Source organism: Brassica oleracea, chromosome C1, assembly GCF_000695525.1.
Source record: "Brassica oleracea var. oleracea cultivar TO1000 chromosome C1, BOL, whole genome shotgun sequence".
NCBI lineage: Eukaryota > Viridiplantae > Streptophyta > Magnoliopsida > Brassicales > Brassicaceae > Brassica > Brassica oleracea.
In genome coordinates this window covers 16,551,286-16,565,646 of record NC_027748.1, presented here as the reverse complement: position 1 = coordinate 16,565,646, position 14,361 = coordinate 16,551,286, and the positions used below count along the sequence as shown (strand labels likewise).

General features: G+C 36.7%; 3 protein-coding genes across 3 annotated transcripts; 2 read left to right on the top strand and 1 right to left on the bottom strand.

The window, feature by feature from the left end:
* The first annotated feature begins 470 nt into the window (after window positions 1-470).
* Window positions 471-2,195, top strand: LOC106309148 (psbP domain-containing protein 1, chloroplastic-like). Its single transcript, XM_013746218.1, has 3 exons — window positions 471-724; window positions 931-1,355; window positions 1,761-2,195. The coding sequence occupies exons 1-3, from the start codon at window positions 565-567 to the stop codon at window positions 1,974-1,976; spliced, it is 801 nt and encodes a 266-aa protein (XP_013601672.1). The 5' UTR covers window positions 471-564; the 3' UTR covers window positions 1,977-2,195.
* Window positions 2,196-2,350: 155 nt separating this feature from the next.
* Window positions 2,351-4,265, top strand: LOC106309157 (putative TrmH family tRNA/rRNA methyltransferase). The gene is made up of 5 exons (XM_013746223.1): window positions 2,351-2,648; window positions 2,733-3,005; window positions 3,112-3,216; window positions 3,512-3,638; window positions 3,779-4,265. The coding sequence occupies exons 2-5, from the start codon at window positions 2,796-2,798 to the stop codon at window positions 3,997-3,999; spliced, it is 663 nt and encodes a 220-aa protein (XP_013601677.1). The 5' UTR covers window positions 2,351-2,648; window positions 2,733-2,795; the 3' UTR covers window positions 4,000-4,265.
* A 101-nt stretch (window positions 4,266-4,366) lies between these two features.
* Window positions 4,367-12,036, bottom strand: LOC106309143 (pyruvate, phosphate dikinase 1, chloroplastic). The gene is made up of 18 exons (XM_013746213.1): window positions 11,646-12,036; window positions 9,808-9,864; window positions 9,487-9,720; window positions 7,919-8,056; window positions 7,664-7,826; window positions 7,342-7,577; window positions 7,137-7,265; window positions 6,859-7,038; window positions 6,458-6,760; window positions 6,213-6,374; window positions 6,052-6,141; window positions 5,645-5,958; window positions 5,434-5,563; window positions 5,229-5,357; window positions 5,009-5,146; window positions 4,849-4,926; window positions 4,676-4,767; window positions 4,367-4,590 (listed from the first exon to the last, which is right to left on the bottom strand). The coding sequence occupies exons 1-18, from the start codon at window positions 11,886-11,888 to the stop codon at window positions 4,545-4,547; spliced, it is 2,862 nt and encodes a 953-aa protein (XP_013601667.1). The 5' UTR covers window positions 11,889-12,036; the 3' UTR covers window positions 4,367-4,544.
* Between the last annotated feature and the right edge of the window lie 2,325 nt (window positions 12,037-14,361).

Below are 14,361 nucleotides of genomic sequence, written 5' to 3'. Positions count from 1 at the left end.
AAAAATAGTTTATTACAATTCTATATTTTGAAATTAATTTAGGTAAAATAAGAAAATAATTTAATTTATTGTTCGATAAATTGTTTAATTTTTTGAATTCAAATTTTATATTTTGTTCCTTACACTATTTGTTTTATATACTAACAACTACCTAAGTAAATACTAAACAACTTCATAAACTTTATCTTTTGAACATTAAAGCGCTAATAAAGCTAATGGTCGATCAAATCATTACGAAAATAATGCATATGAAGTCGCCGGTCATTCTTATATCAACTTAATCAAACTGTGTGACTTCCAAATGTTATGTTCATCACCATTATATACAACACGTAAAAACAAAAGTGGAAAAAAATAAACGACAAAATCCCGTACACAAAACTACACAACGATTAATCTTATCCGGTCCCGCGCTTGCGCCAGGGCTATACCCCTAGTAATAATAAAGCCATCAAACAAAATCTGAAGAGGCCTTTGGGAAAGAGAATAATAACATTATCCAGAAAAAAATGCTTCATCTGTGAAGAAAACCACACAACTTTCTTTCTCTTGTGCTCCAAAAACATGGTGACCCTTATCTCTCCTCGTTCTCTCTTCCCTCCTCTTAGTAGTAAACCCACTTCAAAATCCTCGTCTTTCTCCAAACCCGTCTCTTCCCAATCTCCCAAGTTCGCTAAACCGGAATCTCCAGCTCCCCATAAACTTGTTAACCGATGCCAAACAGGTAATAATTCATCACTTTGATTGACCCTGGTTTACCAATGTTCAGAATCTTTTGAGTTTAGGTTGTGTTTTAGTAACAATGTCAGTATATTTTGAAACTCTGATAGGCTTTCGTACATTCTTACAAAAAAAAAAAAAGGGATTGCTTTACAAAATCATAGTGTGTGATAATTGTCTATACTGACAGCACTCTTAAGGCTTGTGCAGTTGGGAGGAGGAGGAGCATGATGATGGGTGGATTGCTCATGTCTGGTTTAATGCTTTCAGAAGCCAATCTTCCAACATCAGCATTTGCTTTGACTTCAGTCTTCAGGGAGTACATTGATACATTTGATGGATACTCCTTCAAATACCCTCAGAACTGGATCCAAGTCCGAGGAGCTGGCGCTGACATCTTCTTTAGAGACCCTATCGTCCTCGACGAGAACCTCTCGGTTGAATTTTCTTCGCCTTCTTCCTCCAAATACAAGTCACTTGAGGACTTGGGACCACCTGAAGAAGCAGGAAAGAAAGTACTTAGACAGTACTTGACTGAGTTTATGTCCACCAGACTCGGTGTCAAGCGTGAGTCCAACATCTTGACAACTTCCTCCAGAGTTGCAGATGATGGTAAACTCTACTACCAAGTCGAGGTAAAGCCCCAAAGTAGTCAGTTTACCAAATTGCATACTAATCCTGTCTTGTCTTTGTTGAGATATGTGCAACAACATCATAGGATGGTTTTGATAGTTAAGGAGGATGTTTCTTGTGCCTATTGCTATTGAATTTGGACAGAACGTAGTCATCACCATTTGGTATTGATTTGCGTAAGAAAACGATTGTTATATTTGATCAGGTCATAGTGTATTGCTACATGTATTACAAAGTGTGTGAAGCTTTAGGTGAATATGGTAGTTTAGAGTTGCATAAGAAAACGACTGTTGCAAACATGTCCTGATCAATCATAAGAATATGGTTTTTCTTTATCACTGAACATGTCTTTATATGATGATATCACATGGCTGATTAGCTTCATTGGGATTTGATGATTTGAACAGGTGAACATAAAGTCATACGCGAACAACAACGAGCTAGCAGTGATGCCGCAGGATAGAGTGGCTCGTTTGGAATGGGACAGGCGTTACCTGGCGGTCCTAGGAGTTGAGAACAATAGACTCTACTCACTGAGACTCCAAACACCTGAGAAAGTTTTCCTGGAAGAGGAGAAAGATCTAAGAAGAGTTATGGATTCCTTCAGGGTCGAGAAGATTTAGAGAGAGAGAGAGAGAGAGAGAGAAGCTCACAATTCTTCTTGATGGCTTTCTTTTTCCCCAGAAAAAAAAAATCTTGTTCTTCCTCCCATTGTATTTTTGAAAGGCTTATTCTAAAGGCTTTGTTGTAATGCTTTTCTACAGTTTTCAGATTCATTCCTTGACGGCAGGAGATGGTTCAATTTCACGTTGCTGATTTGTAATATCAAATCTATCACTACACAACCGGTTAATTCTGAATAATTTTTTAATTTTGTTACAAAAAACGATCACATAACTGTTTAACCGCCTATCAAGCTTGTGTTTTTGTTTTGTCACTCCAAATCTAGTATTATTGGACAATTGTATCTTTATAAGTTATTTTGTAAATAGGGTACAACTTTATTAGACGGCTTCTTCGGAAAGAAACGTTGCCCAAGAGCCTTCATCTTCAGTCTGTTGTCCATCTCCATCTCCATCTTCGGTATGCCCAACAGCACGGGTTTCGCTTGGGTAGATGAAAGAAAGGCTTATCACCAAACATGATGCTTTGCCAAAGCCAGTCAAAATTTGCAGTGATCAACGACCTTAAAGTTTCTCTGTTTCAAAGGCTTGAAGAACTCGGGATCTTGTGAGATGGTGTTGGAGACGATCACCAAATTAGCATCAGGAAAGAAGCAAAAGCCTTGCTCCACTGTAAGAAATTTACTAATGACCGACCACATAACCGGTTGACCTATAACCAAATTGATTATTCCCGGTTCTTCAATTTGGTTTAAGACATTCGGAGAAAAAACCCTCAGTGAGTAAAAGAAGAAGAAGAAGCAGAAGAGGAGGAAGAGGATGGCGGGATATGAGAGCTACGTGGTCGTTCACAACATAGCAAAGCGTCACAACGTCGGTACACTAGCTCGAAGCGCCACGGCGTTCGGTGTAACGGAGCTGATCCTCGTGGGGCGCCGTGACTTCAACGCCTTTGGAAGCCATGGTTCGGCTTCTCACGTCCGTTTCCGACACTTTCACTCCCTAATCGAAGCTCGCAACTACCTCAAGGTCTGAAAGTTAATAACTTTATGAATGGATCTTATCATTAAGGGACTCTGTGGAGTCATATTTACGCGTGTCTTTTTTTATTTTATTTTTGTGGTGGTGGATTTAGGAGGAGAAAGAGTGCGATATATGCGGCGTTGAGATTGCAGAGGGAGCTGCTCAGGTCAACGACCATCCTTTCAAAGGAAACACTGCCTTTCTTCTCGGTAATGAGGTAACCAATCAAAAGACCTACACTTTGTATACATCTATTTGATAAGAGTTTGTGACTTTAGAATACACAGTCCTCCTTTGCTATGTGTCTGAGGTCATTCTTTACTGGGTACTACTTTGCTTTGCTATGAGTATGAGATCATCAGGGTCTTTAAATATGGAACAAAGTCTTAAAAAGACATTGGAGTCAAAGACTTCAAGCTATTCAAACTCTTTATATCTTGGTTTTAATGGTGTGGTACTACTCTCTCTGCATTCAAATCATTACTAAATGGCTAAAGTTTGGGATTTTTTAGGGATCAGGATTATCTGCCAAAGAGTATGAGATATGTGACTTCTTTGTCTACATTCCTCAGTATGGCTGTGGCACTGCCTCCCTCAATGTTACTGTTGCAGCTTCTATTGTCTTGCATCATTTTGGAGGTACTTTTTTTCCCTACTGTTTTTCCTTCAGATATTAGAAAGCAAGATTTATGGAGAGAATAGCTAGTGTTGATAACTCTATGAAACCATCAAGTGTTGTTGCTTGCTTTACACAAGAAGTATCATTGTTCTTGTTACAGTCTGGGCGGGGTTTTCTGAACGTGTCCGAGATGGAAGCAAATTCATAGTTGCTGATAAACCCGTTAGGCAAGGGAGACGGAATTTCTGTGCTGGTACAGAAGAATCCATCGTTGAAGAGCGGAAGCTGAGGAAAGAAAGCGCAGAAAACGGCTTCTTTGATGAAAACGGAAGCGAAACTTCATCCACCGACCTTCTGAACGGTTTGTTCCTTGACGAATAGTTGTCTTTCAATAAGGAACATAGTCTTGATTTTTTGGTTCAGATTCCGGGGAAGATCAAGACCATTCCCTTAGATATATATATATATATATATATATCAATCAAGCAGAGTCAGCTCCTTCCTTAGTTTACAAAGCCTCTATAATCTTTGTTTTGCAAGTAGAGGTTGCTGATGGTTTAAGTTGATAGTCGTATCTCTTTGCTCTTGTGTTGGTATTAGTATGAACATGTTTGATGATGGTGATCGTAGTTTCTCTTTGCTCTTGTCTTTACAATTACCACATTTCCACCAGACTTGTTATCATTTTCTTATAAATATCTATTGCCTTCCTGTGTTACTGATATTCAAGTGTTAACATACTAAAACATTCCAAAACTATTCTCTTTTATTAACATCTTCAATGAACACATGAAGTTTCATATCTTCTTTGTTTTAAAAGAAAGTTATACTATCCAGTATCTTTGGTTTTGTGCATTTTTTTTCCTGGAAATTTTAAAACCAAAGCTATTTTATTAACAGAATAATAATGCCTTCAATTTTTTCCATCATGCAATAACAACTTGAGCAGCTGCCAGCCTTGCAATGGGAACCCTGCAACAACAAAATTTACATCAAATTCAAATTTTCATTTATAAAAAAAATTGGAAACTGATTAAGCAGCAAATAGAATATAAACCTGAAAGGAGAACAAGAAACATAGTCAAGTCCAGCTTCAGCAAAGAATGCAACAGAAGATGGCTCTCCTCCATGCTCTCCACATACCCCAACCTGTTCATTTTCACTTAGAATTCAATCTCAAACTCTCAATTCTATCCATGATTCAGTTTTCGATTCACAGACAAACTTTACCTTGAGGTTAGGCCTAGCCGCTCGTCCTCTTTCTGTCGCCATCTTGACCAATTGTCCTACACCCTTCTGATCAAGAACCTGATCCAAACATAAACAATGAACTATCAAGTTTCCATCTCTTGGAGAGTCAATGGAGTTGTCTTATTTCTTGTATGCATACCTCAAAAGGGTCGTGCTGTAAAATTCCTTTGGCGAGGTACATGGGTAGAAACTTGGCAACATCGTCTCTACTGTAACCAAACGTCATCTGCGTCAAGTCGTTTGTCCCAAACGAGAAAAACTCTGCTTGTTCCGCAATCTGTCAAGAAAAAGGTTTCTTCTTACTTTAGCAGCTTCATGTTTTTAAGTGTATAGTATAATAGTACATTACTACATTTTACCTCATCTGCAATGAGCGCAGCTCGAGGGATCTCTATCATTGTCCCAACCTTGTAGGTCACGGTATGACCCTTCTCAACAAACACTTTCTTTGCAACTTTCCTGATTACATCAACTTGGTGACCCAGTTCCTGTCATTATCATCCTTTCTAGTGTAAATGTTTTAACCCTTTACTTAAAAATGTTTGCAAGATGTGTTTACATTACCTGAGGAGTTCCTACAAGTGGAACCATAATCTCAGGAAGAACAGTAACACCTTGGTCTTGCATTGACGCTGCTGCTTCAAATATTGCACGAGCTTGCATCTCCGTTAGCTCTGGATATGATATTCCAAGCCTGTAATATATACAAAGTTAACCAGACTGTTCTTCTGTAATGAAGGCAGTATAATATAAACTCAGGTGCAAAAGAGAGAACCTGCAACCGCGGAAACCAAGCATTGGGTTGACTTCAGAGAGTTTCTCAATCTGTGACAAGATGAGGTCTTCTTTCATGCCTGTCTCTGCAGCTAGCTCTTGTACTATGCTGTCCAAATCACCTTCAGGGAGGAACTCGTGAAGCGGAGGGTCTAACAAACGGATTGTTACTGGTAAACCATCCATTGCACGGAAGATGCCTTCAAAATCAGAACGTTGGTAAGGAAGCAAGACGTCTAGAGAAGCTTTCCTTTGCTCTGTTGTCACCGCCATTATCATCTTTCTCACTGCTTTAATCCTATCTGCTCCAAAGAACTTAACCAAACCAAAACCAAACACAGCATCAAGATTTGGACACAAACATTTTTTAAAAAAAAAACATGAGATCAAGAACAGAGATTAAGTTACCATATGTTCGGTTCTACAAAGACCGATCCCTTCAGCACCGTTTTTCCTAGCAGCAGTCGCGTCTTCAGGTGTATCCGCATTCGCCATAACCTTTATTGATCATCAAGAACATTTGAGTTAAGGAGTGTCAAACAAGTTAAGTTTAAGAAAGTCATACACACCTTGAGACGTCTGACTGCATCAGCCCAAGACATGAAAGTCTCTAAATCAGCACTCAAAGCTGGAGGAGCCAGGGCTTGTTTCCCTAATATAACTTCACCAGTTGTTCCGTTCATTGAGATCCACTCACCTTCATTTATCGCCAAATCTCCAATCAACAGAACCTGAAATGTTTCATCCAAGCCCTACCTTGAGAAACAAGCTTCCACAAATTTTTTAAAATTAAATTTTTTGACGATCCAAAAACCTTATGGTTCTCGTCTACTCGAATCTCTGAGCAACCGGCGATGCAGCACTTTCCCCAACCGCGAGCAACAACCGCCGCGTGTGACGTCATGCCTCCTCTCGCTGTTAATATACCTTCTGCTGCGTGCATACCTCCAACATCTTCAGGGCTTGTCTCCGTTCGAACAAGGATCACGTTCTTGCCCTGAGCATGCCAAGCTTCGGCTTCCTCCGCCGTGAACACAACTTGCCCAACCGCCGCTCCTGGAGACGCCGGCAAGCCTTTCGCCACCACTTTTTCACGGTACCCCGACGGATCATGAAACTAACCCATCAAGAAAAAAACAAAACTTTCATATTGATCCTTAAACCCTAAAGGTGTAAACCCTGTTCGTTCATTTTGAGTCTAATTAGATATATTACCTGTGGGTGAAGAAGTTGATCAAGATGTTGAGGCTCCACCATTTTGATTGCAGTAGATTTATCTACAAGACCTTCACTCACCATATCAACTGCTATCTTCACCGCACCTTTACCCGTTCTCTTACCAGCTCTGCATTGCAGCATCCACAACCTCTCCTCTTGGACCGTAAACTCGATATCCTGCAGCACACGTTTGAGACCATTTTTTCAAAACTAAATATAATGCCATGTTTTCTTGATGACTACTATATGAATTTTATGTGTACTAAACTACAAACCATCATGTCTTTGTAATGTGCCTCTAAGATGTCACAGTTCTCTACAAGTTCCGCGTAAGCCTGGGGCATTAATCTTTTCATTGTGTCTAAATCTTCTGGTGTTCTTAACCCTGCCACCACATCCTCTCCCTGTCCAAAAACATATTAGTGTAAGAAGAGAAGCGGTCTTTGAGGAAGCTAAAGAGTAGAGTTTGAGAAGCCAAACCTGAGCATTGACAAGAAACTCTCCATAGAGCTTCTTCTCTCCGGTGCTAGGGTTCCTGGTGAAGAGAACACCAGTTCCTGAAGTGTCCCCCATATTTCCGAACACCATGCACTGGATGTTCACCGCGGTTCCTTTCAGTCCACTTATCTGGTTAATGCTTCTGTACTTGATGGCTCTTGGGCTATCCCAAGAATCGAACACAGCTTCAATCGCTAGCTCCAGTTGCTTTTTCGGATCTGCAGTTAACCAAAATTTTATGGAACCAAAGCCTGAATGCTATAACTTAAATCTGGGATAAAGAAACAAGAATCAAAAACCTAACCTGAAGGAAACTCTTGACCCTTGACCTGCAAGTAAACACTCTTGTACTGCTCAACCAATTCTTTGAGATCGTCAGCGCTTAACTCAGTATCGTTTTTGACTCCTTTGCTCTCCTTCATCCTCTCTAGCTTCTCTTCAAACTTGGCGTGTGGAATCCCCAACACCTTTTATTGATCAAGAGAGCAGTGAGAAAGTGGTCAGGGAGTTTTTCTTGTCGTACAAGGTATCTCAAAATGTATAGAAACAGAGGACTTACGACGTCACCGAACATGTCAAGAAACCGCCGGAAAGAATCGTAAGCGAAACGCTCTCCGCTCTTGGCTGCCAAACCGACCACGACTTGGTCGTTTAAGCCTAGGTTAAGTACAGTGTCCATCATACCGGGCATTGAGATCTACAATGAAGTCATGTTAATGTTTTATCTTCTTATTGATACATTTTCCTAAAACACTAATCTACAATTAGGGGTGTAAAATGATCTAGCTTGCTCAACTCAGCTCAGCTCATAGTTAGCTCGGCTCTTTCATGAGCTAACTCAGCTCAGCTCATTTATTATATGAGCTTCAATATGTAAACTCGAACTCAGATCATCTAGATCATGAGTTAAATAAGCTAACTCGTGATCTAAATAAAAATAATTATAATAAAATAAAATAGTGATAGAATAACTTCTATAATATTGTTCAAAATTTAAATATTAAAAAATCCAAAACATAAATATTAAATACTAAATAAAAACCAACACATGACAAAAATAAAAAAAAAACAACACCTAATATAAATTAAATCAAAGCAAAACCAATGATCTAAATCCCTATTCTTCCTCAGAGTCTTGAGTCAATTCATCTTCAATGTCTTATATGTATGTTTTACATTTTAATTTTAGAAGAGAAATATGATTAATATAGATATTATCTTTTAAGAAAATTTGGTTTGAAATTTTAATTTTAGAAGATAAATATGATAAATATAGAAATTATCTCTTTTTTACATAAAAAAATAGAAATTATCCAAATATAATATATATAAAATATATTATATATTATTGTAAGTATGAAATGAACAAGCTCATGAGTCAGTTCATGTTCATTAAAGATCGTTCATATAACTCGTGATCTAATTTAAGCTCGATCATTAAACTCATTTATTAAATGAGCTTAAAATATAGAGATCGTGCTCATGAAAAAATGAGCTGAGCGCTGAGCCAGATTATGAGCTATAGCTCATTTTGACACCCCTATCTACAATGAAGTCATGTTAATTGTTTCCTAAAATGTAAGGTGCTTTCATATTTTAAGTAAGTTTTTTTAATTAATTTATGTTTTGATAATATTTTAAGTAAAAAAGTAGTAATTTTTAATAATTATGTATTTATCTAAAATATTAGATCCTCCGTTTCATTAAAATAGACTTTATATATTTTCTATGAAAAAATTGTGATATTCGAGAAAATTAATTGATTTTATTGAATTACTATTGATTAAAAATTATTGAAAATCGAAAATTATAAAAAAAAACAAGATATTTATTAGAGTGATTTAATGTGTTTTTTTAATATGTATGAAAACACTAAAAAATTCTATATTTGTGAGACAGAGAAATTTATATTTGTGAAACAGAGGGTGTATATATGTCGGAAGCATGGGAATATTAAACTTCAATCATTCAACTAATGCAAGCCATGTGTTTCAAATCAAATCAAATGAAGTATAAACATTTGGAAGAAAAAAAAACGCGCATTGATCTCATTCGTTGATCTAAAAGATGGTTTTATAAAACGTTATGCTAACAACAAGAAGAAAATACATAGATATTTATACTTACGGCGGCGCCGGAGCGAACGGAGAGGAGGAGTGGCTTGGAGGGATCGGCGAGGGAAGCTCCAATGTCTCGTTCGATGAAGCTAAGACCTTCTAAAATCTCTTCCCATAAACCTTCTGGTAGCTTCTTGCCGGCGACCTGGTATTGCTGACAAGCCTCCGTGGATATGGTTAGCCCCGGCGGCACCGACAAGCCTATGCTCGCCATCTCCGCCAGGTTCGCTCCTTTACCTCCCAACTTTCATACAAAAACATATTTGTTATTAAGAAAATTTTGAAAAAACAGAACAACTATTAACAATGTGTGTAAGATGGTGATACATACCAAGGACTTCATGCCCTTGTTGCCTTCGCTTCTTCCCTTTCCAAAGGTGAACACTCGCTGCATCATATTTGTTGGTTTTTAGTTTTCTGGGGATTGAATGTATATTGAAGAAACGTTTGTGCAAGTTAAAGAAGACATGTATGTGTCTATATATACTAAGCTGGATGAAATAGATAAAATTGATCAATTTTATCCAACTTAATTTGACATGACTATTTAGAGCATCATTGTACACGGTCTCTTATGGTAGCGTTCTTAGGGAAATATAAGAAACTGTTTCTTAATTTTCAAGAAACTGTTTCTTAAAATACTATTTTAAGAAACAGTTTTTTAACTTTTTAGTTAAAAATTAAGAAACAGTTTCTTATATTTCTCTAAGAACTCCATCCTAAGAAACCGTGAATAATGATGCTCTTATCTATCACCTAAATATAATGTTTGCAATTTAAACTATAATAAAAATAAAAAATATTAAAAGGAGTACACTAAACTAAATTAATATAATTTAATTTAAATATTTTAAAACTAAATTTGTGTATTTACTCTAATACAAGCTTATAATTCCTTAAAGACAATCTCTTCTTACTATCAATTATTTTATTATAAAGTGAAATTTATAATTCTTATAAAATGAAATTATAATTCTTATAGATGAATGAATCATTTAAAATTCTTAATTTGTCGTGACTCGTGATACGTAATCAAACAACATCGTCATCTAGTCAAGATATCCATTCCAAATTATCCGAACCTCGAAGTGCTAAATTTTGTAGTATTATTGACCAAAATTTAAGAAACTTCCTATGGTGACTCGTCATAGATATGGCAACCATATCTGATCTCACACAAACACTTTACTATACCACCACTCTTTCTTTCCGAACATTTTCTGCTATTTGTGCTATTTATTTCTCTTTACTCAAACCCGATAAAAAATAACCCATAAAAACATAATTCTTGAAAATATTAACATTATAACAAAAAGGCATATTTCTCACTGATTTCTAAAATTAAAAAATATTAAGAAAGCATTGCAAATTTTGAAACTATCCCTTCGTTATTATATTGATATTTTAAATTATCTAATTATTACTGGATATTTTTTTAATTTGATATTCTAAGAAATAACACAAAACTGGTATAAAATTCAACTAGTTCATTCATACCATCTAAACACATGAACAACTAGCTATCAAAATTCCTGGAAGCCAAGAATTTTGATTGACGTTTTGGTTTTGTTTCTATTGCCATCATGTGGATAGTGGATCTCCCAATAGACAAATTCGTCACGGATTCTTTTGTATAATTGCGAAACGGCTCACTAATTGCACAGTGGATCTCCCAAGTGGCATAAGAATCTGAAGTATCGACGCAAAAATGTTCACGGTTCACTAATTAGGCCTTAAACCACCAAACTGGACCGATGATTCATTACAACATAACTGGTTAATGAAGTTTATTTACTATTGACTTCTCTTCATTAAAAATGATCTCATGCATTTAATCAGTTTAACTTCAAAAGTTCAATGTTTAAACAAGAATTACGGGACCAACCAGCATTGACAATCCTCTCACAAGACAAACCATGTCACAATTGCGTAATCGATTTTGTGTTCACAACTGAGAGGATCAACTGAGAGGATAAGCCAAGTATACATCTCCGGTTTACACTCCTCTACATAATTCATTTAAAAGAAAGAGAACAAACAGAGCTGCAACATCTATGGTTCAACCCCATGGCCATGATCGGTGTTGTCTTTTTTATCAAGACATATATGAAACATAAGAACGAGTGTAAGAACATGACCCAAAAGAAAGACCTAAAATGGAAGACTAACCTTTTTGGTTAAGGAAGCTGCCGGATCGGACACAGGGCTAAGGACGGCTCGAGCTTTTGTCCCACCATGCATACCGGTCTTCGTTATGCTTAACCGTTTGCAATGGATTGTACCGATTCTAGAAAGCCGGTTTGATCCATTACTCAGCCGGTATGATCGACTAGCCAATCGGCTTCTGTCGAGATGATCCGTACAGTACACTCCATCCCCCTTGAAGAGTTCTAGTGTCGTCTTCAGGATCATACTTTTCGTTTTTACATAAAACCTAAATCACTAAAATAAATATAACAAAGCTTCTCTTGAAGAGTTGTATAAGATCTACAAGAGATATATAATTGGTGTTTGATGGTGTGAGCTATTAGAGAGAGTAGAAATATGGCGGACGTTTTATAATCTATAACTCTTTTTTTTTGGTTCCAGAAACATAGACTTTATGTGATCTCTTTTATTTTTATTTTCTTGGGAGTTTATAGATTTTGGTTTGACGAGTGACGTGAGTGGATGGTATGTAGATGTGGTTATGATTAGCCAATGTGTCCACTCCATGGTTGTTCCCCTCCTCTTTCTACCAACGACCATATAAGTGGCTACCATTTAAATTGATTTCTAAGAGAAAACTTAAGTTTTGAATAAGAATCAGATTAATTATGAGGTCATACATCAATTCTGTTTGAAAAAAGTAGGTCTTATCATATTTTTTACGTGTTATTCCTTGGTTTATCTCCCACAAGCTAAGAAATTAAAGAAATAATTGAGATCGATGGAGTACGAATTGATTTACCTAGAAGTTTTTGTGGTGGTGCTCAGTGTGAATGCGACTTGCCAGGTTCCAGGAGAGGTATGTGGCCATTTAATTTAGGCCATTTCTTTCTTTTGTAACAAAATATAATTACTAAATTCACAAGCAAACACACACACATATATATATATATATATATATATATATATATATATATATGTATGTATATGCATAGGACTGGGCAAAAGCCCGAATCCGAAGAACCGAACCGAATCCGATCCGAAAAAGTAATACCGAACCCGAACCGAAATTGATTAAATATCCGAACGGGTTCAAAATTTTGGTATCTAGAGAACCGAAACCAAACCCGACCCGTACCAAAATATTTCGGGTACCCGAACGTATCCGATTATAGACTTATATACCTAAATATATTAATTATTTTTAGGTTTAATGTATATTAAAAACATCTAAAATATATAAGATACTTTTAAGTTGTCCAAAATATTTGAAAATATATACAAATAGTTAAAAATAAATGTCTAAGATAGCTAAAATATACTCAAAACACCAAAAATACTTGAAATATCTATTGATTCTCTATCCAAATATTCAAACCAAACCAATTTATCTGTTAATTTTAGGTATTTTGACATATGTTATTCAAATTTTTATGTAATATATTATTTTGTTTATAGATTTTGAGTTATTTAAGTATATAATAAAAATTTAAAATTTTAAAATAATTTAAATGGGTTATCTGAACTCGAACCGAACCCGCAAAGATCCGAACCGAACCGAAATTTAGAAATACCCGAATGGAGCTGAAATCTTTGACCCCGAAAATCTGAAACCCGAATAGATCTGAACTGAATCCGAATGGGTATCTGAACGCCCACCCCTATATATGCATATGAGATCATTTTATTAAATTGGAGATTCATGTGTATGTATGCCTTTAATATATATGAATACATAACATAGCTTGAAAACGTTTCCAATATCTGAACATATCTGGAAACGTATGGTCAGGAGCCAAAAAAAAAGGGGTTATAACTTCTGAATAGTCTGGAAGTGTCTTTACACATTCATGCTCGAGTTAGCTAAGGGTCCCAAAGGTTAAGTGCCTCTATGGAACCTTCTGGTGCTTTTATTTCTAAGGAAAAAATGATAACTCCAAAAACTCACCATGAAATAGTAAACTGTGACTGTCACGGGGAAGATGTGAGCGAACGTTTGATGGCTGGGATCCGGAGAGGTAACAATATAGGGTTTTGCATCTGTAATCCATCGTTTATTTATGTGATAAATGATATCATTTATACTTGGGTATCGTATTCAAATTAAAAATTGGTAGAATTAACATTGATAGTTTATTATAGCTTCACTACAAGAAAACAACAAGGATAGTGAGGGAAAAAATCGTCGGAATTTCGTCGGAATAACGTTATTCCAACGACATACCGACGAAACAAGTCCTCGGAAATAATTCCTCGGAATTTCTTCTTTCCTCGGAAATCCCTCGGAATTTTCCGACGGAATTCTGAGGAAACATATTTCCGAGTAAATTCCGAGGATCACTTGTTTGTCGGAAATCTCCTCGGAATATACCGAGGGAGAACTTCGTCGGGATATTTCCTCGGAGGACTCAATCGATCGATGCGTTTTTGGATATATATCCATCGAACGATCCGTTTATAAAAAAACGTTCGGAATATACCGAGGAACATCTTCGTCGGAATATTCCGAGGAAAATGTCCCTCAATATATTCCGAGGAACATGTCCCTCGGTATATTCCGAGGAAAGTGTCCCTCGGTATATTCCGAGGAAAGTGTCCCCCGGTATATTCCGAACGTTTTTTTATAAACGGATCGATCGATGGATATATGTCCAAAAACGCATCGATCGATGAACTTCCGAGGAAATATCCCGACGAAGTTCTCCCTCGGTATATTCCGAGGAGATTTCCGACAAAC

Coding starts and splice junctions, on each gene's coding strand:
- LOC106309157 (XM_013746223.1), top strand. CDS start 2,796: ATGGCGGGATATGAGAGCTACGTGGTCGTTCACAACATAGCAAAGCGT. Junction 3,006..3,111: donor AAGCTCGCAACTACCTCAAG/GTCTGAAAGTTA, acceptor TGGTGGATTTAG/GAGGAGAAAGAGTGCGATAT. Junction 3,639..3,778: donor TGTCTTGCATCATTTTGGAG/GTACTTTTTTTC, acceptor TTCTTGTTACAG/TCTGGGCGGGGTTTTCTGAA.
- LOC106309148 (XM_013746218.1), top strand. CDS start 565: ATGGTGACCCTTATCTCTCCTCGTTCTCTCTTCCCTCCTCTTAGTAGT. Junction 725..930: donor TGTTAACCGATGCCAAACAG/GTAATAATTCAT, acceptor AGGCTTGTGCAG/TTGGGAGGAGGAGGAGCATG. Junction 1,356..1,760: donor AACTCTACTACCAAGTCGAG/GTAAAGCCCCAA, acceptor TGATTTGAACAG/GTGAACATAAAGTCATACGC.
- LOC106309143 (XM_013746213.1), bottom strand. CDS start 11,888: ATGATCCTGAAGACGACACTAGAACTCTTCAAGGGGGATGGAGTGTAC. Junction 7,039..7,136: donor CACATTACAAAGACATGATG/GTTTGTAGTTTA, acceptor CGTGTGCTGCAG/GATATCGAGTTTACGGTCCA. Junction 5,358..5,433: donor CACTTGTAGGAACTCCTCAG/GTAATGTAAACA, acceptor TGATAATGACAG/GAACTGGGTCACCAAGTTGA.